Here is a 26,728-nt window from a genome sequence, read left to right as displayed (position 1 = left end):
AAACTGGGCCATCGAAATATATCTTATGATTTGTCCAGTACAGAGGACACTGGGACTTAAAGGTATAACACAGTTATCAGAATATTTTATTGCATACATTTAACCTCTAAATTTATTGTGACATCTGTTTTTAAGGGAGTGGAATGTTTAAATAATATTATTGTAAAATACTTATGAAAATTTAATCTTTCCTCGCTCCTCCCCTTTTCTGCTCGGTTTTCCCCACCTCCCTGCCCCACAGCCTCCCGAGACTGCACCTGTTGGCAGTCTAGTCCCTGCACACTCAGCCAAACAGCACTCCTCTCCCCCCCCCCCCCCCCCCAATACACTGCATTCCCTTCCTCTTTCCCTTCCCCATCCCCTCCAGATTGCTGCGTCCATTCCATGTGACAGCTGCATTCTGTTCTGAGCTGCCAAAGTTGGTGGTCATGTGTGTGTGAGGGGTGCTATCTCGTATGAATGAATGGTGTGTGTTTCTCTTTCTTTTTCTGGCTAAGGCTGTGGTTGAAAGCTAATGTGCATGTGTCTTTTAATTGTGTATGTCTGCAAATTAATGTGTCATCTTTAAAGAAAGTAGCAATCTGCCACTTCCTTACATTGTTAGTTATGAAAATTTATAAGAAAAAGCTTTACAAAAGTGAAATTAAGCTGTTACACTGTGTTTTCATGCAAAGATTATTTTGTATGTAATTTTAGAAAGCAATTGTGCCCTCTTGCTATACAGAGATAGAGCTTGAATTTGGCATACTGCATATGTGTTATAGCTCTCCACCCAAGATTTTTACATCTAGATGCCCATTTCTGCTGCTCAAAGGATGGTAAATGGTCCATAGAATCATATCTCATATCCTCTACAGTTTCCATTCATTTCTACACTTTGCTTAAACATATTCTGGGGTAGCTTGATTTCAAACTCTGACTCTCTCCTTCATAGTCCACTTTCATGTCATAATCCACAATTCTGTGATACATTCATGGCAGTTGCCTGGATCCAAAGTTCTCTCTTCAGGAAGACCAAGACATTTTACTGATAACCTCCTGCAAAAGTACTCCTGGTTCATTTTTCTTTGTGTATGCATCAGTATACGAAAATCAGGCCAATCATCATGATTATCTTCATCTCAACTTTCCTCCTTGACACAACCCAGTATCTGGGAAAGCTCGTCATAGCTGTCAGTCACTGAAGAAAAACATCCAAGTTCTTCAATAGTGAATATGTCACTATTTTGCAGAATTTCTACACTCTCCTCCACAATGACTTTCTCTTTATAGTTCCTGATCATTGTTGAAACAATGCCGAGTAGTTACTTACAACACACTATTGTAAATATGAGCGAAAACATTTCGAAGCAACACACAAGCAAAACATTGTCATACCAAACCAAAGTTGATGATGGTGTTAGACATTTTGTCCACTGTCGCTAACAATTTTTTGAGACTTTGCCATGGGAACCGTTATTTTGCTAACTTCTTGTTGATGTTGTTGTGGTCTTCAGTCCAGAGATTGGTTTGACACAGCCCTCCATGCTACTCTATCCTGGGCAAGCTTCTTCATCCCCAAGTAACTACTGCAACCTACAGCCTTCTGAATCTGCTTTGTGTATTCATCACTTGGCCCCTCTACAACTTTTACCCTCCACACTGATACTAAATTGGTGATCCCTTGATGCCTCAGAACATGTCCTACCAACTGATCCCTTCTTCTAGTCAAGTGGTGCACAAATTCTTCTCCCCAATTCTATTCAGTACCTCCTCATTAGTTACGTGATGTACCCATCTAATTTTCAGCATTCTTCTGTAGCACCGAATTTTGAAAGCTTCTATTCTCTTATTGTCTAAACTATTTATCATCCATATTTCACTTCCATACATGGCTACACTCGATACAAATACTATCAGAAATGATTTCCTGACTATCAGCTGATTTAATTTGACTACATTCCATTACCCTCATTTTGCTTTTGTTGATCTTCATCTTGTATCGTCATTTCAAGACACTGTCAATTCCATTCAACTGCTCTTCCAGGTCCCTGGCTGTCTCTGACAGAATTACAATGTCATCAGCGAACCTAAAAATTTTAATTTCTTCTCCATGAATTTTAATCCTACTCCAAATTTTTCTTTTGTTTCCTTTACTGCTTGCTCAATATACAGATTGAATAACATCGAGGATAGGCTACAACCCTGTCTCACTCCCTTCCCAACCACTGCTTCCCTTTCATGCCTCTCGACTCTTTATAACTGCCATCTGGTTTCTGTATAAATTGTAAATAGCCATTTGTTCCCTGTCTTTGACCCCTGCCACCTTCAGAATTTGAAAGAGAATATTCCAATCAACAATGTCAAAAGGTTTCTCTACATCTACACAAGCAAGGAACATAGGTTTGCCTTTCTTTAATCTATCTTCTAAGATAAGTTGTAGTGTCAGTATTTCCTCCCATGTTCCAACATTTCTACAGAATCCAAACTGATCTATCCCCAAGGTTAGCTTCTACCAGTTTGTCCATTTGTCTACAAAGAATTCGTGTTAGTATTTTGCAGCCGTGATTTATTAAACTGATAGTTTGGTAATTTTCACACCTGTCAACATCTGCTTTTTTTGGGAGTGGAATTTTTATATTCATCTTGAAGTCTAAGGGAGGGGGAGGGGGGGGGGGGTTGCTAACTTATGATTCTAAATGGTTTTGAAATTATTGAAATGATTTGCTAACTTATGGTTCTAAATGGTTTGAAATTATTGAAACCTCTTTCAACAGGAAAGAATACCAGACTTTCACTGAACATTTAGAAAAAGATGTGCAGAATTCTAAAATCTACGTGGTCACATTTAGCCACGATCTTTGAACAACCAACACTTTGTTCACATCATGGATGTTCGAACATCGGTGAACAGGTGGCAGAAGCATGCAGACGTTTGGAAGAGAAAGTCCACTACAAAGTATGCTTTGCCCAGGGCCTTACAAAACTTTTAGAAAGTGTATACCAACTGAAAGCGAAATCACCCACTACAGTGGACAAATACGCTGAAAAATTAAATTATTTATATTTCACCAAGGGCTTTCCATTCCCATATTTATTCAATACCTCATCCACAGACATCACATATCTATTGTACAGTCTTGGCACTCATCATCTAGAATCTAATGCAAGCAGTATTTCCAGAAAACTAAAAAAAGTTGTATAAAATGTGATTAATCATTCGCTTCCTAATTTAAATTTAGTTCCAGCACTGATAATAATTGGTGAAATTAAATAGAAAATTAAAAAGGAAGAACCAATGGAAACCTTCAAACCAGGGTACTACATTTGGTGATTATTTACACTACCATCACAACAGATGGCTTACTGGAAGTCCTGAACTTAGCCACTGGGACACCTCAGGGTTAATGAAGTTATATTTTTCAGTAAGACCTTGTTATGGAATTGTATAGCTATGACCTATGTTAGCATTTCTTACATTTACTCAAGTGGGTGCCCAGTTTCTGTCAACAACAAGCTAAATTTCTAGAACTGGAGTTCCCACTGCACATCAGCCTTGAGACGAGAACTAATGGTGAGGTAGTGCAATGATCTGCAGTCCCAGTGGAGCCCACCAATGTGACTTAATGGGTCCCCCCTCCACAGCCTGTTCTTGCTGTGAGATGTTCTAAGATTCTACAAAGAGCAGTCTTTTGTTTAAGGGTTGTATAGTAGATTATGGTTGAAGAGACGCTAACCTAGCTGCCAGGTCAGAATAGAATTTTATGGGGATTCCATCAGATGGGAGAGCTTTGTTCAGTTTTAGTATTTCAGCTGTTTCACAATGCCAAGGACACTAATCTTCTTCAGTGAAACAATTTTGGAAAAATGGAATTAAGTTTTCTGACCTTATCTTTAAGCCTTTAAGCCACTGTGGTCACCAGAGGTCTGGACAGATGGCTTACAGCTGTTCGTTTATACCTTAAAATCACACATAATCAATAAGAATGTCCTATGCCCATGTGGAGGTAAGAGGCAATTGTGTTTTTTGAGTAAACAAAGTTTCAGAAATGTATCTTCCTTTGTTGTTGAAAACTGCCATGAACAATTACCTGGAATCTTTTCTATTCTTTCAGTTTCCTGCAATGATTAAACCAGCTTCTGTGTGTTTGAAGATGATAGATCATATGCTTCACAGCTCGGTACTCATCCTTGATATGACATCAACCCATGGCCAAGTCGTTTATCAAGTTCTCCACAGACAGTTCTTTTAGTCCTGAAATCATCCTGACATCAGTTCATGCCAGTCTTTGTCAAACATCTACCTCTGTCACTGTTCTCATCCTGCCCAATGTTACGTCAACACAGCAGCTTTTTCAGTTCGTCCTTCCCCCACTTGAGTTATGGTAGGCTTATAGGTCATGGATCCTCATCCACACTATTCATACTAACGGTCTCTCTCACTCTTGTACGCATCAAGCTCTTCTTCCCTGGTAAGTTCATGGGAATCATACAACTACTGCTGCTTGCATCTGGGTGAGCATTCTTTGGCACCATATTCCTACCGTATTCCCTTATGTTCCATTCTTCCCTTAAGTCTAACCATTCCTTTCCTTTCACCTTTTCTATTCCGTCATCTATTCCATGTTCACCCCACCTACGCATATATGCATGCAAAAAATTGAACTATTTACATGTCTTTTACATGAATGCCATGTGCTTTACTCAGTGTCTTCACTATCCACAGTCAGTTGTTTATTTTAAGTAACAAATTGAATGCCTAACCACAGTACAAAGTACCAAAGCCTTTGAATAAAGCTCAAAAACATGATTCCAACACTGGCCTTTGAAGGAGACTGGTGACGATAACTTAAATAAATCTTTGAAGTCATGTTAAGAGTCACATTTTATTTTATCTCAAGAGATAGGTTTATACATCTGACCATGGCTGTAAAGCCACAACTGATTACTGGTTCAAATCAAATGTGACTGTTAACACTTTATGATTAAAGGACACCACTCACCAATACGCAGAAGTGTTGAGTTTGTTGACAGGCACACACAAAAGTTTTTAGATTTTATCCTTTGACAAACTAGAGTAAAACAAAAAACACATACATCTAAGCCCCTGCATGGTACAAGCTAGACTCACAGTGCCAATGCCTTTTTGCAGCAGGTAGACTGGTTGTGGTGGGGGTGGTGTTAGGTGGGGTAGGTGGAGGGAGGAGTAGGCAGGAAGCAGGGAGACAGACTGGGAGTGGCTGGTTAGTGGCAAGGAGGGAGACAGCCCATTAGCTGGCTAGGAATGGGCGCTGGAGAGGTAGCAGGTATATGGACAGTTGATGAGAAGCAGCGTACACTGAGGCTAATGTGGGGACATGAATTGATAGGGGGTGACAGGACGAAGGAAGGGGAAAGTGTCGAGTGGAGGGTGTGGGAACAATGGGTTACCTTAGACTGAAGCCAGGACAATTGTGGTAGCGGATGATGTGTTGTAAGGATAGCTCTCATCTGTGAATTTCTCAGAAGATGGTGGTGGAGGGAAGAATCCTGATGGCTTGGGCTCTGAAGCAGCCACTGAAATTGAGCATGTTGGGCTAAGCAGCATGTTGTGCCACTGGGTGATCAACTTTGTTCTTGACATCAGATTGACAGTGATGGACAGTTGGTCAACAGTCATACCAACATACCAGGTTGCACAGAGTTTGCAGTAGAGCTGGTATATACAATATAGCTGCTTTCACAGGTAGCCTGGCCTCTTAAGGAGTAGGCTAAGTCTGTGACAGGACTGTTTGTAGGAGATACTGGGTGGGTGGATTGGGCAGGTCTTGCACACTGGTCTGCCACAAGCATGTGGCATCTGTGGAAAGGGGTTGGAAGAGAGGCTGGCATAGGAATGGACTAGGATGTTGTATAGGTTGGGAGGACGATGGAATACCACTTAACAAGGGATGGGAAGGATCTTGGATAGGCTGTCCCTCACTTCAGGGCAAGATGGGAGATAATCTTTGTGCACTTCACAAAACAAAAAAAGTAGTATCGTATGACTATAATATCAATGTGTCACCGTTGGAATCAATCAACTCGTCCAAATACCTGGGTGCAACACTTTACAGAGAAATGAAATTTAATGAACACACAGGCTCAGTCATCCGGAAAGTAGATGATACACTTTGGTTTATTGGTAGAATACTGGGGAAGTGTAGTCAGTCTACGAAGGAGATTGCTTACAAATCACTCATGCGACTGCTTCTAGAATACTGTTCAAGCGTGTGAGACCCCTACCAAACAGGACTACAGAGAAAGGCAGCAAAAATGATCACAGGTTCGTTTGACCCATGAGGTACTGAAGGAACTGAACTAGAAGGCTCTTGAAAATAAACAACTAGCCCAAGAAAGTCTATTAACAGAGTTTCAAGAAGTGGCTTTAAAAGAAGTGTCTGGTAATTATTACAACCCTCTATGTATCACTCACATAGGTTTCATGAAGATAAGATTAGAATAGTTACTGCACTCACATAGGCATTCAAACAGTCATTCTTCCTGCACTCCATACATGAATGGAATGGAAAGAAACAATAAATGGTACAATGGGACGTACCATCTGCCATGCGCTTCACAGAGGTTTGCAGAGTATAGCTATAGATGTAGATGTAAATCAAAGCCCTGGCGTAGGGCTGCTCCAGTCTGGGGTGACACTGGATGACAAGAGTCGCACTCCCTTGTAGATGATTCTTATCTGTGGTGGAAGGATTGGCCATGTATGAGGATATAGCATGGGAAATATGTTTGTGGACTAGGTTTGGGAGGTATTGCCTGTCTGTGAAGGCCTGTGTGAAGTCTTTGGCAAGGAAGTTATCATCACTGCAGATGTGTCATCCAAGGGTGGCTAGGCTGTATGGCACAGATTTTTTGGTGTGCCATCCCTCATCATCTTCAAATAACTATTGCAACCTATTTCCTTTTGAATCTGCTTAATATATTCATTTCACGGTCTCCCTCTATTATTTTTACCCCACACTTTCCTTCAATACTAAATTGGTGATCCTTTGATCTCTCAGAATGTGTCCTACCAACTGATCTTTTCTTTTAATCAAGTTATGCCACAAATTTCTTTTCTCTCAATTCTCTTCGGCACCTCCTCATTATTATGTGATCCAACCATCTAATCTTCATTCCCAAGCAAGGCTACACTTAATACCTTCATAAAGGACTTTGTAGGCCTTGAATCTGCCTTCAATTTTAACACATTTTGTCTTCTTCATAACGCGTTTCTTGTCATTGCCAGTCTACATCTTATATCCTCTCTACTTCAGCGATTATGTTATTTTACAGCCCAAATAGCAAAACTTATCTACTACTTCAAGTGTCTCGTTTCCTTATCTAATACCCTCAGCATTACCTGATTTAATCTGACTACATTCCGTTACCCTTGTTTTGATTTTGTTGATGTCCATCTTATATCTGCCTTTCAAGGCCCTGTCCTACTGCTCCTCCAAGTCCTTTGCCGTCCATGACGGAATTACAATTCCATACACAAGCTCAACATTTTTATTTATTCTCCCTGGCCTCTTACTTTCTTTTACGGTTTGCTCAATGCAAGGATTAAAATAACACTGAGGATAGGTTACAACACTGTCTCACTCACTTCTCAACGACTGCTTCCCTTTCACGCCCCTCGACTTTCATAACTGTTGCCTCGTTTCTGCCCAAGTTGCAAACTACTTTTCACTCCCTGTATTTTACCCCTGCTAGCTTTAGAATTTCAAAGAGTGTATTCCAATCAACATTTTCAAAAGCTTTCTCTAAGTCTACAAATTCTATAACATCAGTTTGCCTTTCCTTAACCTATCCTGTAAAAGAAGCCATAGAGTCAATATCGCCCCCATGTGTTTCTACATTTCTCTGGAATCCAAACTGATCTTCCATGAGGTTGGCTTCCGCTAGTTTTTCCATTCTTCTGTAAATAATTTGTGTTAATATTTTGCAACCATGACTTATTAAAGTGATAGTTGTGTAATATTCACAACCTTCAGCACTTTCTTTCTATGGAATTGGAATTATGTTCTTCTTGAAGTCTGATGGTATTTCACCATATCTTGCACACCAGGTGGAATAGTTTTGTCATGGTTGGCTTTCCCATGAGTACCACTGAGTCTGAGGAAATGACACCTGTTACAGGTGCCTTGTTTCAACTTAGGTCTTTTAGTGCTCTGTCAGATTCTTCTCACAGTATCTTATCTCCTATTTCATCTTAATCTATATCCTCCCAATTTTCTATAATACACCCCTCTACATACTTCTTCCACCTTTCAGTGGTTGGTTTTTATCTCTACCACAGCTATAAAAGCTCCTATAGACTTATATTTGTCCTCTAACTATTCCTCCTTACCCATTTTCCACTTTCCCATTTTGCACTTTTTGTCAATCTCATTTTTTAGATGCTTGTATTTCCTTTTATCTGCTTCGTTTAGGATATCCAAGGATTTCTACTAAGCCTTGTCCATTTCATCTCTCAAAGCTACCCATTCGTCTTTTACTGTATTCCTTTACCCTATTGAAGTCATTCGTCACCTACAGCTCACTCTGGAACTCTCAACAACCTCTGGTTCTTTCAATTTAACCAGGTCCAATCTTCCTAATTTCCTAACTTTTTGCAATTTCCACAACTGTCGCTGGAAATATCTTAGTTTAAAACCTGGTTCCAAAATCTCGGTCTTACATGCGATTCCTCACATACTGGCAACACAAAGATGTCTCTCACAATATTTCGTCCTGCACATATTTCGAGCAGTAAATTAACATTAAAGAGTGACAATCTGGCAGCACTTAATCACACCTATGATAACTGCCTCTGTCAGCAGATAAGAGCAGTGCTGAGCAGTTGGCACAGTGGATAACACTTTAGATTAGCATGCAGGAGGTCAAGGGTTCAATTCTGGGTCGAGGTTGACTTGCTTTTATTTGATAAAAGTAGTCTGCATGGTACGATATCTGGCGTCTTAATAGTGATTACAGTGGGCCTTCTACAAAACATTTGCAGTTACGAACTACAAACACAGAAATGGAACACAATTGTTTTCACTGGTCAACTTTTAAAGAAGCCTTTTGCATGTCATGGACCAAATTGTTTTGCGCCACTGCACCTACTAAATTGCAAACCTATTAACTGTGTAACCTCCCTCAATGGTCCAATCAAAATTATTTGCAAACCAGTTTGCTAGCCCTACTGGTGACCTTGTAGATGCTGCGGTGCAAAACAATTTGCATCCACGGCATATGAAAGGTTTCTTTAAAGGCTGGCCAATGAAAATGACTGTATTTTCATTTCTGTGTTAGTAGTATGTAACTGCAAATGTTTTGTAGCTGACCCACTATAATCACAGTACAATGACAAAAGATGCCAGATACCACACTACACAGACCACTTTTAACAAATAAAAACAAATAAGCCTCGACTCAGAATCAAACGCTCAACCTCCTGCATGTTAACCCAAAATGCTAGCCACTGCACAGCACTACTGCTATATCCTGACAGCAGTACTTAGTGTACACATGGTTGTGGTGTTAACAGATTGCCCATCTTTAACGTCCATTTACTGTTCATAATATGCATAGGACAAAATTGTATTGGTAGGATTTGAGGAATCATGCTGTGAAGTCCGAATGTGACGATTTTTCTTTGCTCTACACAGTCAGTCTGATATCTTCTAATGTCTCCACATGTCCTCTACGCAGATGACCTCTTTTCATGATTGTTAGAGCACGTATTAGCAATATTTAAAATTAGACTGTGTGTAAAATTCTGCCAAGCAGTTTGCTCTTTCATTCCATTCCCCTAGTCCTTATTCAATCTACTAACTTTACTTCTCTTCCTTTCCTTACTACTGAATTCCAGTCCCCCATCACAATTAAATTTTTCTTTCCCTTAACTATCTGAATAATTTCTTTTATCTCAGCACACATTTTTTCAATTACTTCATCATCTGTGGAGCTAGGTGACATACAAACTTGTACTACTGTGTCAGATGTGGACTTAGTATCTATCTTGGCTATGATAATGCGTTCACTAATGTTGTTCATAGTAGCTTACCTGCATTACTATTTTCATATTTATTATTAGATCTACTATTGCATATATTCCCCATTTGCTTTTTTATTTATAATCCTGTACTCACCTGACCAAAAGTCCTGTTCGTTTTGTTAACTTCACCAATTCTCATTACACCTAACTTCGACCTATCTGTTTACCTTTTGAAACTTTCTAATCTACCTGCCTGATTAAAAGATCCAACATCCATGCCCCAACCGACAGAACACCAGTTTTGTTTTTCCTGATGACATCATCTTCTTAAGAAGCCCCTGCCCGTAGATCCAAATGGGGACTATTTTGCTTCTCGAATATTTTACCCAAATGGATGTCATGATTATTTATCTATACAGTAAAGCTGCATGCCCTTGGGAAAAATAATGGCTGTAGTTTCCCATTAGTTTCAGCTGTTCGCAATACCAGCACAGTAAGACAATGTTGACTTATGTTACAAGGCCACATGAGTCAATCGTCAAGACTACTGCCCCTGAAAATACTGAAGAGGCTGCTGCCCCTCTTCAGGAGCCAAACTTTTGTAAGACCTCTCAACAGATGTCCAGCCACTGTGGTTGCATCTATGGTACATCTATTTGTATCATTCAGGTACCACGGCAGGGTCCATGGATCATGGGAGAGGGAGAGAGGGTATGGAGAGGGGGGAAGGGGGGGATTTGATTAAGACTGTGAATTGCCCAATTTGCATTATTCAAACTAATTTACAAGGAAAACTGTTCCTTGCAGCTCCTTAACATATGATACATGACTAAGGTGACTGAAATGCACTGTGATTTTGTGAATTTTCTTTAAGTGCATTCTTGATTACCTGGAATTCTGTGTCAACTCTTAAAAGTTCACTGGACAAGAACTTTATCAAGTCTTCTTTTGGTAGTTCAGCAAATTCCTCTTCACAGCACACTTGTGGGAAATGACACTGAATAAAATCTACTGCAAACCTGGTCAGTTCCTCAAAGCTGTGTCCTTCAGCAAACCTGTACATTACATAAGCACCATCAATTAAAAATGACAAAACAAACAGCATTATAAAATGATTAATAAACTGAAAAACAAGCCACATCAATGATACAGCGAAAAAACACACAATGATTAATACTGAGTATCTGGAACCAGGGTCCTTCTTCAAATCAACAAAGGAAAAGATATCGAGTCAGAAGCAGCAGTGGCATGACAATGCACCAGAAAGTTTCACAGGTAGAGTGTCCAGCAAATTACCACTTTAGGAGAGCTGGATATGTTTTGGAAGGTATTGCACATTTCAGGGGACTGTGAAGGGCAAGAAGTCATAGAGTATAGGCAAGAAGTCAGAGTATAATGTCATTCACCCACCACAGGCTGGGATACTGAAGAGTACACTCCTTTGAGGCTGGTTAAGCAATGTTGTTGAATATTAGGAGTTTCTTACTTGTCACTACCTCACTCCAACCTCATTCTGATTTGGCTTATATGTTTATGGATCCTGATCCACATGGTTTCCCCAACAACCCCAAGTCCCTTCAAATCAATATATAACATCTTACGCATGCTCTTGCACTTTATTCCTCCCATCTTCTTCTGTGTTGCAACACTCCTCTAATTATACCTGCTCCACTCTTTCATTCACCTGTTCTTCCTTTAACACCTGCTCCACCCAGGACAGGCACTTTAGTCAGCTTATGGACTCCCTCTCCGTCTTACAAAAAGTAGTAAATGATGTTAACAATAATCAATCCATTTTCCTGATTGTTGAGCCTAATTGGTTGTGGATTATATTATTTTAAGAAATGGCAGTAACCAGCCACTTTTTATGTGCTTTTATTTATGCCAATAGCATTTCATGCTTTCATCCAGCTTCAACAGGAGTAACTGAAACAAGTATTATACCCACTGAAGATGGGTAAAAGGCTGAAAAGGGCACAGGCATTAATACAAGTATGTGGCAGAAAGTAATGCCTCTGAAGTTTTTACTCTGTTCCCAATATTGGATTATGTATTGCACGCCTTGCATATTACTTGGTCAACTTCCCTGCTTTGCGCATGTAATGTGGCAGAGGTGTAACGTAACTATGTCGGTGCGAGATAGATCCTCAGAAAACTGAAAGTATAAATTCGAAGAGTTCATCCATACACGCAGCAACCCCTCCTTTAGCATGACGAAGCCAGACTGCTCACAAGGATTGCGACATCTGCAATAATTGAATGCCTTGGGCTCATTGTTATCGATCATCCTTCATACAGTCCTGACTTGACCCATTCTGTTTCCATAACTTAAAGAATAACTTCGAGGACTTCTCTTTGATAGTGATGAAGTGTGAAAGCAGAGGTGAGGTCATGGCTGTGTCAGCAATGTCATACATTCTACAGTGATGGCATCAACAAACTGATATCTTGTTGGCAGAAATTTGTTCGTTGCTGGGGTGAGCAGTTGAGAAATCAGAGTTTTCTTATAAGAAATTCAGAGGTCATGAGCAAACACACGGTGCATCACTGGTGTAGGCAATTTTCTGTAGATCACAAAGCATCCATACTGAAGAGGGCACTGGGCAACCATCCGTCATCACTGACAACCCTGTGGACTGACATGGGAGTGCACTTTGGAGAACCATTGTTCCCAATCTTGCTCCCGGTGATTTCCAAATTTCCTTGGACTTTATGACATTCCTGTCCTATGGTCAGCATTTTCACAATGTCAAAAGGCTGGAGGTGACTGCCACATACTGTTTCCACTGACCTGCAGGAGACACGAATACAAAAGTTGCTCCCACAATACAGTAAGTGATTATATCAAAAAATAGCTGAGACATTGCTGTATCTGTTGCCAAAAGAGTTTTTATTCAAAAGGTGTTTTCTTTAAGAAAAGAAAAGTGGAAAACAAATTTTCTGGATTACGCTCATACCTCACACTCATGAGATAAATATGAAATCGTGTGTCTGGTCTTATATTAAGCTGTTTATAACTTTCTTGATCACATTAATGTTGATGATATTATTGTGTATCACTTTTATTTTTGAGTTCATTATAAAGTTTTTATGTGAAAAATGCTGGTGTTAGATACATGGTCTGGGGGCTCTAACAGGTTATAATTTATTTCAGCATGGGGGATAATTGCAGCTTAAAAATAAGTAAATAAAAAACTGCATTCATTCAAACAGCCAAAATCTGAAAAAAGTTAAACTTTTTGTCTTTTCAATACCTACGCTATGGAAATTCTTCCACAGATCATATGGCTCATATTGCTGCACACGCCAAAATAAGCATGCCTGATTTTGACTTTGCAAACATACTGATTTACCCTATTTCACATCTTTGCATATACTTTGTAATTGTTAGGCATCAGATTTGACTTGAAACATCTGTGAGCTGCATACCTGTTGTTTTTAATTTCATGTTATTCAATTGTCAGTCAATAAGCAGGTGTTTTTTCTTGCCCCAACTGTATGTACAAGAGCATGACTGTCATAGAGAGCCATGACCTTATTGTCATTTAGTTTCTATGCAGTCTGCTATTAGAATACCACAATCTATATGTTTAATGTTTCTAAAAATTATGTTGCATGCTCTGAGCTTTGTGTAACTGTGAGAGTACACCACAAATATTATGTCAGGTGCTGAGAGGCCCAGAGCCAATCTCTAACCAATATCTCTTTTTTTGTCAATATTTTTCATTGCAGTTAACATCTTTGTGGGCATTACCACCAATCACATGGTGTGTGGGTTCTAGGCAAAGAATACTTATACTGTCTGCAACAAAGTATTCTTCTCAGACATACTGTCTCCGTAACTTCCTTCACAGTGACATGCCCTTGTTGTCAATGAAGAGATGTCACCATGTTGATCTTTTAGCTCTGTAGACTATGAACATAAATTCAACCTGTTTTTTTCATTAGGATTCAACACACTTATGACTCTAGGTTGTATGTACAAATGTATAAGCCCTATAAAGATGCACACCATCACCATTCTACTGTGGCCTGTCAGCCATAAGAAACTTATATCCTGGCAGGCAAACAGATTTGGAGAATATACTAGCTTCAGCCAAGTTTCAAGTAGGAAGCTCTGGTGAAATTTTAGTTGATAAAAAAGGTGACTCATTAATTTGTAATGCGCTTAAAACAACTGGCCATTACAATGAGCACATAATATCTTTTGCAAGTACATCTGAGAGGCTGACAATGCCCACTCCCCCCGCCTGTTTTGTTTTTATTTGAACAGCAAAGCAAAGTCATGTAGTTTCTATGGTTTTATGTGAAATACTGAACTGTACGAACTGAGCCTGGTGACGATTTAATGATAATCATTTAACTTTAACATCTACTGGTATAAATACTGGACACAACGGCTTACTGGTTACTTACCAGACTGGAGTTCTATCCCAAGTCAATTCTAGGATTTTTATCTGTCACTAAACACTTTTTTGATATCTGGCAATGATTTTTTTTAAGTGAAAATGTTGAGATGCACTGTGGGTCAGACTCTGTGAAAAACTGTAGGTTGCCATACAACCAGCTACGTAAGATAGCTCAAATTTTGGAAGAAGGCAAGGGCATACCAACAGGACACGGCCTAGTAAAGCATGGTAGTGTTCTAACCAACTTTCAGATTGATCACACCTATGCTTTCCAGTTATTTGTATAGTTTGACAGAGGGTGGTAGGGAGGACATACAAAAAAAATTGCATATCCCGCCAATGTACGGTGCAGTTCATTTATCTACTTTAGTAACAACAAAATTGAAACCTATGGTATACTGTGTCTGCACCAAATACAGAGTGCCTACTACTATGGTATGGAGATGGAACTGATAACACTTATTACCTTTGTGCTATTAAGGTAAAAATCATTTGCCTATTATTCTGTAATATTTTAACATTTGCAGGTGTTCACCATATTTCACACAATCAAAAACCATAGCTAAATCATGTCTGTCAAGCTAAATAAAGCCTCTTCTATTGACAAGCCTTTTTGCAATCCAATCTGTTTGCTGCAGAGGACGATTTTTGTGCACCTTGTGTTCACAAATTCTATTCAAAATGACCTTATTAAGAATGATGATGATAATCAAAAGGATCAGTACTTCTTTAAAGTTGCTCAATTTTCTTTTTTATCAAGTGGATTGGTATCAGCATATGTATGTCTGACTTCAGAAAATACTAACATGAAGGGATTTTAATTGCAGCTTGGCCATAATAATTGACCTTTCAAGTTTGGCTGTCAGTACTGGCAGGAAGCATGCCTTGACCCCACATTAGGATTGCCAATGTGAGAGGAGCAGAGAGGGGAAGAGAGGGGAAGTCAGTGTCACCTGCTTCCTGCAATACTGGTACCATTACACTTAACAGTGTGTACAGTAACACTTAGCGTCTAGGAGCAGCTTGACGTTGCAATAAAAAGGTCAGTTTATTGTGGTCGAACTGTACTTAAAGTACTTAGAATATTATAAAGCTCAGCTCAACAACAACAGGTTACTTTTTTATTGACATCATCATAATCACTAGTTCATTTTTATCGCAAACAGTACTTGCTTAAATTTACTTCCACACACTGTAACACTGTTGCTGAATAAGCTCCAATTCATAACAAGCTCATTTACGAAGTATGATGTTCACCAATGAAGGACAAAGTGGAAAGAAAAATATTGCAGGATAATATTTTTATGCAAAAATTTATTTCAATTCACAATAACAACATAAAAGTTTCTGCAGCAAAACTCACTTTATCAATATACAAAATACAGTACAAATACTGTAAAGAAAGTTTTTGCTTAAGGAGTGACTTATTGAAGGTAGAAATTTGAGTTGTCAACAGACACAAAAGGAAGAACAAAAACTTTTCTAGCTTTTGGATGAATCCATTAACAAGCAACAGGATGCACATGCACATGTGGGTTGGGGAAGGGTAGCTGATGGTTTGAAGGAGGCAGTTGGCTTGTGGAATACAGATTGGGAAGGTGTGACAGGACAGAGGACAGGGAGATTGTAGGATAGAGGGTGTGGGTGCAGTGGTTAGTGAAGATGGAGGCTAGGAGGTTTACGAGAGTGAAGGATATGTTGCAAGAATAGCCCATGTTTGTCTAGTTCATAAAAGCATTGATTGTCAAGCAGCCAGTGAATCTGAGCATGTTGTGCTCAGTAACGTGTTCCACCACTGGGTGCCAAGTTCTTGCCCACAGTTTTTTGGTCGCGACTCGTTCTTGTGGACAGCTGGTTGGTGGTCATATCCACATAAAATTTCACAGAGCTGGTATATGACACGGCTGCTTTCACAGGAGGCCCTGCCTCTGACAGGATAGGACTGATGTAGGATGTGCTGGGTGGGTGAATAGTACAGGTATTATATCTAGATCTTCCACAGTGATATGATACCTGTGCCAAGGGGCTGGGAGTCGGTTTGGCACAGGGTTGGCCAGGCTGTTGTGTAGGTTGGGAAGCATGTCCCTTATTTCTGGGCATGATGACACATAGCTGAAGCTCTGACAAAGGACACTGATCAGTTGTTCCAGTCTGAGTTGGTATCTGGTGATAAGGGAGGTACTCCTTTCCATCTGGTTCTTGGGGTGGTGGAAGTACTGTGAGTGTGTGAGGCATTGCTGCCAACCTTGAGAAGGGGCTCTCAGTAATTGTATGACAAATACATTAGGGGAAGGGATCAGTCTGAGGTCTTCCCCCAGAAAATGATGAAAATTACAAGCATGATTAAGTACTATATTTCAGATACTCTCTGTACTAAATAAAGAAGATTTTTCAGGAATAAAAACAACTGTAAATAAAACAATCAATGTTATCATTTGGGTTAGGCTTATCTTTACAAAATTGTTACCAGTTGCCGAAGGAACAAAAAAGTTGCATTTTTTTGACAAAGTGAATAAAAAATCCTTACCAGCTACCACTATGTATACAGTGTATTTGAATTCTAAAAGGAAGAATAAAACCACTGAACAATCAGTCACAAAATTACAGAAAATGCCATTGGTCTATAATAATTTACTCCTGGCACAATGTAAAAAAAATTAAAGGAAATCTCCAGTATTATAATATGTGGTGTGTGTCATTAACTATTGGTAAATCACCGGGTTATAAAAGTGGCAACAATTTACAGAGGAATATCTTGAAACTTCCGTAATTTTCATTCGAAAGCAGCTTTATTCCTATACTTTAAGCTGATATGCACAGAACGAAAAACGTTCATCACTCAGCATAATCTAAATGAGCCATGGTAACGAAATCATTCATAGACAGGTTTTACTGTGTTCTCAAAAAGGAACTCATTACAGTCTATAAAACATTTTAGGAGCATACAATTAGCAAAATGTAAACAGTACCTGTTCCAATATTTTAAAAACATCACACTGTAAAATGCTTATTTCCATAATTTTTAGTAACTTCCTGTAACTCCAGAAGTTTGGTGATAAATCCATAACAAGAGAAACCTCTTTGAGGACTAGCTTGGGGGATAGTGCCTGTCTGTAAAGGCCTCAGTGAGAGTTTCAGCATAGTGGGCATATATGCTGTCAGTTGGTGGTGCTAAGTGGGAGCAGAGTTGTTCACCCTGTGGCAGACCAAACTGTTGAGCATAGCATGTTTGAGTTCAGTAGCTGCTTCACAATCTGCACCATCTGGATCCTTCACCACAGCACCAGCTTTTCTAAACTAAGGAGAGGGGGGTTATTCTTGCAACAGATCCTTCATTCCCATAATTCTTCTGACTTCAGTCTCTGCTGATCCACTGCACCCACACTTTCTGCCTCTCCTTCCTCTGCCCCATCACCCTCTCCCATTTAATTTCTCCACATCATCACGACCATTGTTCACCACATGAACTTTTCAGCACTGGTGCCTATGCACCCCTATTCTACGCACCTGCTGCCTCTCTCTCCTGCATTCCTACACTTCCCTTCAAGCCATTGGCCACCCTTTCCTAATGCCTGTCCCCACACCCTGCCTCTATCTCTCTCAACCCACACTCTGTGTACTCCTATTTTCTCTCCCTCTCTCCCTACACGTGTGAGTGGGGGGAGGGGGGGGAGGAGGAGGGAGTAGTAGGTGGGTGTGTCCTTTAGTTTTAAAAATATTCCTTCAACACAGAAGCCATTAATAAGCCTTGTTAAGGTGATTTACAAAAACATCATGAAATCTTAATTGTGAAGGCATGGTCGGGATTTGAGTCTCACAGGTCACTGGAGGCATCCAATTCCACTCGTCTGCTTTGACACGTGATGTAACAATGCTGCCATGTGTGACTTCACCATGGTACAGTGTTTTTGAGTTGGTTTGTGTTTGTAGATGTTGTGTTGTTATATTTGATTGTGCATTATGTTGGTGGATGTTGATGAGTGAAGTTGTTTATGTAATGTGCAATACTGGGTCATTTGAGTTTTGGTAATTATTGTGTTAGTGTGGACTTGAAAGAGTGTGCTTTGTTTGCAGTGCATTGTTATAATTCATTGGTTTCTGTGGTTTATGGGTTTGGCACTTTTGTTAGGTATGGTTAGTTTATTTTTTGTGGGTGATGCATACGACCAATAAGTTTGCAAATTATTCTTTGCTTGCGGATTTGGACGAAGACATATTGTCAATCGTTAAGTTTTCAAAGCCTTGTCGGTTGATTGAGGAGTATGTCCATCACGTGTCCTGTTTATGGGCGGTGTATGGAGTTGACCGAAGTCCCAGCATTTTTGATCAGGGACCTAAATGTGTGAAGGAGCTGTTAGAGTAACATCTGGCAATCAATTCGGCGTGGAACCTGGTTCAAGAAATCTCAGTTGTCTTGCTTACGTGTTATTTTTGTTAGAATTCCTCTTTAAGTTTACGTGCCTATGACACCAGTGTAAGTGTGAGCACTGTATTAGACAGACTTTCTTCTTTGCAGAGAGGTATCTTTGGAGTATGTGAAGTATAGTGGGAAGTTGGGTGGACCTGGGGTGGTATTTGAAACTGATGAGTCTGAATTTGGTAAGAAATAGTAGGGGAGGGGTGGTTTGCATGTTGGTTTGTGGGTATAGTTTTTGTGTGTGTGTGTGGGGGGGGGGGGGGGGGGGCGGAGTACACAACATTTTGGATTGTTGTAGTGAGAGGGAACTGGTGGGCCTATCAAGGAATACATTGAGGAGAGTAGTACTGTGATGTCAGATGCATTTTCATCTTACAGGGGTTTGGGGAAGAGGAGTTATGAACATAAAGTGGTTACCCATAGCATTCAATTTAAGGATAATAACACTGAGGCTTGCACTAATACCATAGATGGTTTTTAGGGGCCATTAAATCTGGAGTTGGCCAAACGCTCTTCAAACCGGCAACCTCATTCACATGGGAAGTGCCGGTGGAAGTGTCCCTCTGAATTTATTTATTTAGCAGTGGGTAGGATTTATAGGTTGAGGGGCTTGGTTCTCGGGTTTCAGTTTTTTCCCCCCCTCGTGTGTGTGTGTGTGTGTGTGTGTGTGTGTGTGTGTGTGTGTGTGTGTGTGTGTGTGTGTGTGTAAACATGCAAGTACTGAAGAGAGATAAGATAAAATCGTTATTAAAAAGCCATAAATTTCTTTTAAGTGGTCAAACATACCTATAGATGCCAACAGCATTAGACGTGTGCAACTCCCTTTTCAGGAAATCTGTGCATCCTTGCACTACCTCTCGAAGCTGCAACATGTCAGCAGCTGCCATCAATTCCTGCACATTTTCTTGACCAATGCTCACATCACCTGGAAAGATATATATCACTAAATTGTTAGTTCAGAGTGTTGTGTGTAAAACTTGTGGTCTAAAGTGGAATGAAGTGAAAAAGTAGAAAGTGAGAGCACCACTGCTGAGCTTTACACCATAAGACAGTAACAAATATCCAGCAGGTAGCTTGCAACAGACTTGATGTACTTGAAGTATGTATATATCTGTTACATCAAATGCTGTAGTGAGTGAACTTACTGCACAATATAATGTAAAAGCACATTTCTTTAGTAGAACACACATCTTTCCACCAGTGACTGACAAAATAGGAAGGTCTGAAGAAGCTTATGATAATGCATGATAATCACCTTATTCAGCTCATGCCAAACCAAAGGTCTCATATAATTTAAACAATATGGCACAGTGCATGTAAACTATATTGCTCAAACTGTCACTGTATCACAACACACCTGTGTAAATGAAGTCAATAAGTGTGTGTAGAATATTTGGTGAAACATCATGCAATTCAATGGTTTCTTGCTGCTCTTCAGATAATCCTGCAGTGAACATGGCTTGAAAGTATGGGCTACTAGCTGATAAAACAGCTCGATGAGCCTTAAAATGAAAATACATATCATAAACAACCAACGATAGGTACAACTAAAATCCATTTTGCTTCAATTGTAAGCCTACCTTCAACACTTTTCCCCCTGCCACAATTGAAATATCACAGAATCTACTATTTTGCCGCAGAAAATTGAGATTGAGCAACACTTTCTTTGCATAATCATTGCTACAATGATATTTATTGGTATTTGGCATGTCTTGAGATGCATTGTTTTCAAATGGCGATACTTTTAAATGTATCTGGCTGCTGGACCCTGCTGTCAAATCATTAGGTTTACTGCTCTTCAGCGGGGGCATTGTTGCTGTATCCATCAAACACAAAACAGAATCAACGTAAACTCCAAATCTTCCCTGTTCATACTAGCTGTGATCTGTAATATTTTTGCTTATTCACATTATATAGTTTCTGTTACGATACTCTACCATAGCAATACCATACACAACTCATGTTTACAGGAACAGTTGCTAGATGAAATGCGACACTACGTTATATTATTTTATTGTTGTACGCTCGTCATTCGCCTGATGTCAAACAGCTGACTAGTGTCAATCACATTTAGGTCAAGCTTCAAAGGATATGTAAACTATTTTGTTTTGATTTAAACCTATAGCTTTTTTTAAAATTCAAATCCTGCAGAAACTAATTTTATACTAAAAATGTAAAGGCGTTAGCGTTACACATGAAAACAAAATCTGACACGGTACATTAAACATTCATAGACTTCAGATACACTTATACACGGAGATCGCCAGAGAGACACAAAATAAACACAAAGAAAGCACAGTGTTGCGCTCCACACAGCAATCTAATAAAATATTTAAAAACATTGTTATTGAATTATTTTTGGCGTTTTGAAGTAGTGTGTTGCTATTAGGGAAAATGTTGGTCAGACAAGTAGGGCCTTTAATGTTCTAACAAGGCATCGATATGAAACGATTCAATGAAGACTGAAACAGAATAATGACGTTGTTCATAAACATAAAAGTTAGCACGATTCAAAAAGAGAAAAAAAGGGAGCATTTTAGCGAGTCCAACACCAAAACGAGAATGTTATTTGTTCCGCAATAACATTTACTCTACAAGTATTACAAAGAGCGGTCTACCCTGTTTTTACAATGGAATCAATTTGAAAGTTTTTACTTAGAACCATTTGCTGTAACTGATATTATCTTTCACTTTTCCCGAAAATGGCTCAATGTGAAACACTCTAAACGCTCGTAAAGGTCATATGCCACCAATTCGTTTTAGGAGACAGCTCTTGTTACGACTTATTGTGTATTGAATAGAATTTAAAACGATCATCCTTATGCAAAAAAGCAATATGTGCTGGAACAGTTTATGGCAATGATAAAAAATCATTGATGATATTAGCGTTTAACGTATCACATCACCTGATACAAACTATCACACTAAAAAACATTCAGAGCTACGTCTGTGCGTTGCCATACAAACAACATAAAGTGCATGGAAGGGACGCTTCTCGTCATGTAACATATCAGAAAATCTTGCAGCTCAGTTCTGAATTGGGCACGGGAAAATGACTGCTTAAATATCTTTGTAAATTCTGAAATTAGTCTAATCCCGTGTTTGTGATTCGGAGAGCAATGGGCAGGGGATTGTAGTACATTTCTAGATTTATATGTTAATACTGGCTTTCAAGGTGTAGTTGACACCTATCTTCAGGCTCCTGTTAGCTCAGGTTTTTCAACATGTCCGTGCCACTCTTCTGTGAGTCAAACAAACCTGAAACCACTCATGCTGCCCTTAGTTGTATATGTTTAATATACCCTGTTAGCCCTGTTTGGCAAAGATCCCACACACTTCACCAATATTCTGGCATGGCTCGTACAAGAATAATTTTTTAAGCATTCTCCTTTGTGGACTGTATTTTCCCAATACATCTACATGTACATGACTAATCTGCAGTTCACAATTAAATGCCTGGCAGAGGGTTTGTGGACCCACCTTTAAGCTATTTCTCTACCATTCCGCTCTTGAATGGCACACGGGAGAAATGAGCACTTAAATAGATCTGTTCAAGCTTTGATTTCTATTATTTTATTATGATGATCATTTCTCTCTACATAGGAGGGCATTAAACTATTTTCGCAATCGGAGGAGAAAGTTTGTAATATAAATTTCACGAGGAGATCCTTCCGTGACAAAAAATGTTTTTGTTTTAATGACTGCCACCCCAATTCACATATCATGTCTGTGGCACTTTCCACTCTGTTTCGCAGTAATACAAAGCGAGCTGCTTTTCTCTGAACTTCGTCGATGTCTTCGCCAGTCTCATCTGATGTGGATCACAGACTGCACACTGCACATCTATATGCCTGCTCCAGAAGAGGGCTTACAAGTGTGGTGAAAACAGTCTCGTTGGTAGTCCTGTTGCACAGTCTAAGTATTCTGGCAATAAATCACAGTCTTTGCTTTGCTTTCCCCCCACAACATTATCTATGTGATTATTCCAATTTAAGTTATTTATAATTGCAATGTAACTATGATGTATTTAGCTGAATATAGATACTTTTGATTTGTGTGATTTATTATGTAACCAAAATTTAGCTGCTTCCTTTTAGTACACATGTGGATAACTTCACACTTTTCGTTTTTTATATGCAATTGCCACTTTTCATACATTACAGATATCTTGCCTAAATCATTTTGGTTTTGGTAATCTAATGACTTTACAAGAGGGTAAATGACAATATCATCTGCAAACAGTCTAATGAGATTGCTCAGATGATCCCCTATGTTGTTTATATCGATCAGGAACAACAGAGGACCTATAACACTTCCACAGAGAATGCCAGATATTACTTCTGCTTTACTCATAGATTTTATGTTAATTAACACAAACTGTAAGCTTTCTGAAAGTAACTCATGAATCCAGTCACACAACTGAGGTGATAGTCCATTGGTGAGATTAGAATTTACTTGTGAGTAATGGTGTCAAAATCCTTCTGGAAATCTAAAAATATGGAATCAATTTGAGATCCTCTGTCGGCACCACTCATTACTTCATGACAACAAAGAGCTAGGTGTATTTCACAATAACGATATTTTCTGAATCCATGCTTTTTGTCAATAAATCGTTTCCTTCAAGATAATTTATAATGTCCAAACATGGTATATGTTTCAGAATATTACTCTAAACTGACGTCAGTGATACGGGCATGTAATTCAGTGGATTACTTCTATTTCTTTTCTTTAGTATTTGTGTGACTTTGCAATTTTCCAGTCTTTAAGTGCAGATGTAACGACGAATGAGCATTTATATGATCGCTAAGTATGGAACTGTGGGGTCAGCATACTCTGAAAGCAGCCTGACTGATATAGAATCTGGACCATAGACCTTGCATTTATTAGGTGATATAAGCTGCTTTGCTAGACCAAAGGTATTTACTTCTAGGTTACTCATATTGGCAGTTGTTCTAGCTTGTGACATAACCATTGTTATGTCTCTCTTTGGGTTTTCTGCCAGGTTTTGAGACAGAGCTTCATTGTGGCATCTATTAAATGCATCTTGTATTGAAATTCGCACTAAATCTTCAGCTTTTGTAAAACTTCGCCAGTCTTGGGGATTTTGAATTATTCTGAATTTGGCATGCTTTTTCATTGTTTCTGCAACATTATTCTGACATTTTTTATGCACTCTGGAGAAATAGAACCAACTCTTATTAATTTATCTGGTTTATACTCTTATCTCACAATTGCCACTGATACTTATTCTTTGAGTACAAACCACATCCATTCTATGCTTACATAGCAGATCGGAAGGAGTGGAGACTGTCTCTTACAAAAGCGTCAAACGAATTTTTATTTTCTTTTTTAAATAAGTGTACTTTGGGTTAATTTTTGCTGGGTTTGGACGTTACTGTGTTCAGTCTCACTGCAACAACTTTGTGGTCACTAATCCCTTTGTCTGTCATGATGCTCCCCATTTGACCATGATTGTTGAATGCTAAGATGTCAAGAATGTTTTTGCAACCATTTGCAATTCGAGTGGGTTCCTGAACTAATTGTTCAAAATAATTTTCTGTAGAAGCGTTCAGTACAATATTGGATGAGGGTTTATGCCTACTGCTGGTTTAAACAAGTAGATTGAAGTCACCACCAACTATAACTGTATGAATTGGGTACTTATTTGAAATAACACTCAAGTTTTCTTTTAACTATTCAGCAACTGTAACAGCTGAGTCAGGGGCTCAGTAAAAGGAACCAATTATTAATTTATTCTGTTGATAAATATAACTTCTACGCATACTAACTCACAGGGACTGTCTACTTCAGTTTCACCACAAGGAAAACTACTTCTGCACTTCTACATTCCACCGCTAACTGTATTTAATCTATCCTAAGTTCTTTGTAAAAATTTTGGCCGAACTTATTTCCAGCTTCATCCAGCTTTCTGTTCCTATAACGATTTTAGCTTGAGCGCCTTCCATTAGCGCATGGAGCTCTGGTTCTTTCCCAACACAGCTATTAGGATTAACAACTATACACAGGCCCCATCCCTGTGTTACCACTATCTATGTGTAGTGAACTCCTTACCTATTAGGCAGAAACCAGAAACCCTCTAATCGATGGCACAAGTCGAGGACATTGCAGTCTCCATGGTCACAGAACTGTCTGAGCCACTGGTTCAGACACTCAACTCAGCCCTGTATACCAAAGGATCATAGTCGGTTCTGTTTATGAGTCTGTAGAAAATGAGCTCCACCTTCATCTTGCAAGGAAGACCGACAGTCTTTCCACTTCAGCTAGCTGCCTGAAGTCAGACAGAATCTATTCTGATCCAAAGTGACACACTTAATACTAATGTACGCCACCACCTACAGTTGGCTGCATCTTGTCCTCTTCAAGGCATCTGGAAACCATCTCTCCACATCTGGAATGACTCCTTTTGGTACGCACACAGAATGTACGCTGCATTCCTTCCCCTCCTTTTCAGTCATAGCCCTAAGGGGCTCAATTATGTACCTAATTTTGGCGCTCTGGACTATAAATAATGCCACCCCCTGAGTGAATGCACGGACCTTGTGGGCTGAGAGGCTTCCTCTGGAATAGGGTAGGAGGCTGCATCTGGCTCAGGAATTTCGTTCAACCATGGGCAGTGCTCAAAACCTGTTTGTCAAATGAACTAGGGAAACCTTCTGTTCGCCCCTCAGAAGGTCTTTTCCTGCCCGCCACAACTTGGAACGACCTCCCAACTACAGATGGGGGATCAACCTCAGAGAAGGTAGTACCCAGGGCAGTCACAGTGGTGGACCGATCAGGGACACAGGGGATGTACTGTACGTCTCTAGGATCTCCTTGTCTGGTCCCCATGGTGGTGCCCATTGGTAGCAGCTTGTGACTGAAGCCAATACCACCTGGAGCTTTGAACGAAGAGTCACAACTCAGCTCGCATATTATCTTTACCAAGGACTGCGAAAATATACCCTAGACAGTTAGTAAACAAACACTCACGATATTAATGAGCAGTTCAAACTGTGTGACTGAGGCCAATACCACCTGGAGCATTGAGCGAAGTGTTACCAACTCAGCTTGCATCCTGTTCTTACTAAAGAAGGCGAAAATAGACTCTAGACAGTTAATAAACAAACACACACGATATTAACGACTTTAAATTAAAGAACATGGAGAAAATACAAAATCTGTCGCTTCTTACGAGATGCTATGTCAAACTCACAGACAAAAACAGTGTCTTCTGATGTGCTGGTGCAGTTATGGTAGCAAGCACTCGACTGAGTGAGGGCTGTAACTATTGCAGTGGCTATTCAGATAAAAACTAATGCCTGGCATGATGCAAACAGCGGTACTATGCACTACAAACTAAATAAAATGTGGAACTGTGCTTGATAAATAAACAAACATGCACGAAAGTAATTAGTTTAAACTGGAGAGCATAGAGGATATTTAAAATAAATCGTTTCTTTTGAGAAGCTGTATCAAACGCATGGGGTCTATACTATAAATGGACCAAGGACTGCCACTTTACTTATGTAGGGTTGAGTGGACGTGATCATTCAATTTCATGTCTCCAGAATTGTTAACCAGGATATTTGGATGAGTCAACTGATTGTTGTTGTGACTCACTGACAGTGCCATCGCGTAAAAGTACTTTTCTGCATTTTGTGAAGTGCACAATTTTAGATTTTGGGCGAACATTTAGAGTAGATCGCCAAACTTCCACTGTAATAAAATTTTATCAAGATATGATTGCATACCTGTGTGTATTTTCTGAGGCAGTAATTCGTTACAAATAAGTGCATTATTTTCCAAAAAGTCGGAAGTAAATGTTAATATTGTCTGCCAGCTCATTAATATGCAACATGAATAGCAGTAGTCTCAACACATTTCTCTGGGGCACTCATGAAGCTACTGCTACATCTGTCA

At 39.4% G+C, this 26,728-nt stretch overlaps 1 protein-coding gene across 1 annotated transcript in view; it reads right to left on the bottom strand.

Moving 5' to 3' along the window:
• Window positions 1-21,265, bottom strand: part of LOC126350334 (actin-binding protein IPP) — a 63,512-nt gene extending 42,247 nt beyond the window's left edge. Inside the window, exons 1-5 of the mRNA XM_050002506.1 lie at window positions 20,746-21,265; window positions 20,389-20,624; window positions 20,166-20,310; window positions 19,595-19,733; window positions 10,872-11,037 (exon numbers count right to left, since the gene is read on the bottom strand). Coding sequence (XP_049858463.1) covers window positions 10,872-11,037; window positions 19,595-19,733; window positions 20,166-20,310; window positions 20,389-20,624; window positions 20,746-20,770 — 711 coding nt within the window. The 5' untranslated portion in view covers window positions 20,771-21,265. The remainder of the gene's footprint in view (window positions 1-10,871; window positions 11,038-19,594; window positions 19,734-20,165; window positions 20,311-20,388; window positions 20,625-20,745) is intronic.
• Between the last annotated feature and the right edge of the window lie 5,463 nt (window positions 21,266-26,728).

Source organism: Schistocerca gregaria, chromosome 1 (genome assembly GCF_023897955.1).
Source record: "Schistocerca gregaria isolate iqSchGreg1 chromosome 1, iqSchGreg1.2, whole genome shotgun sequence".
Taxonomy (NCBI): Eukaryota; Metazoa; Arthropoda; class Insecta; order Orthoptera; family Acrididae; genus Schistocerca; species Schistocerca gregaria.
The sequence above is the reverse complement of the archived record's forward strand: the minus strand, read 5'-3'. Positions and strand labels throughout refer to the sequence as shown.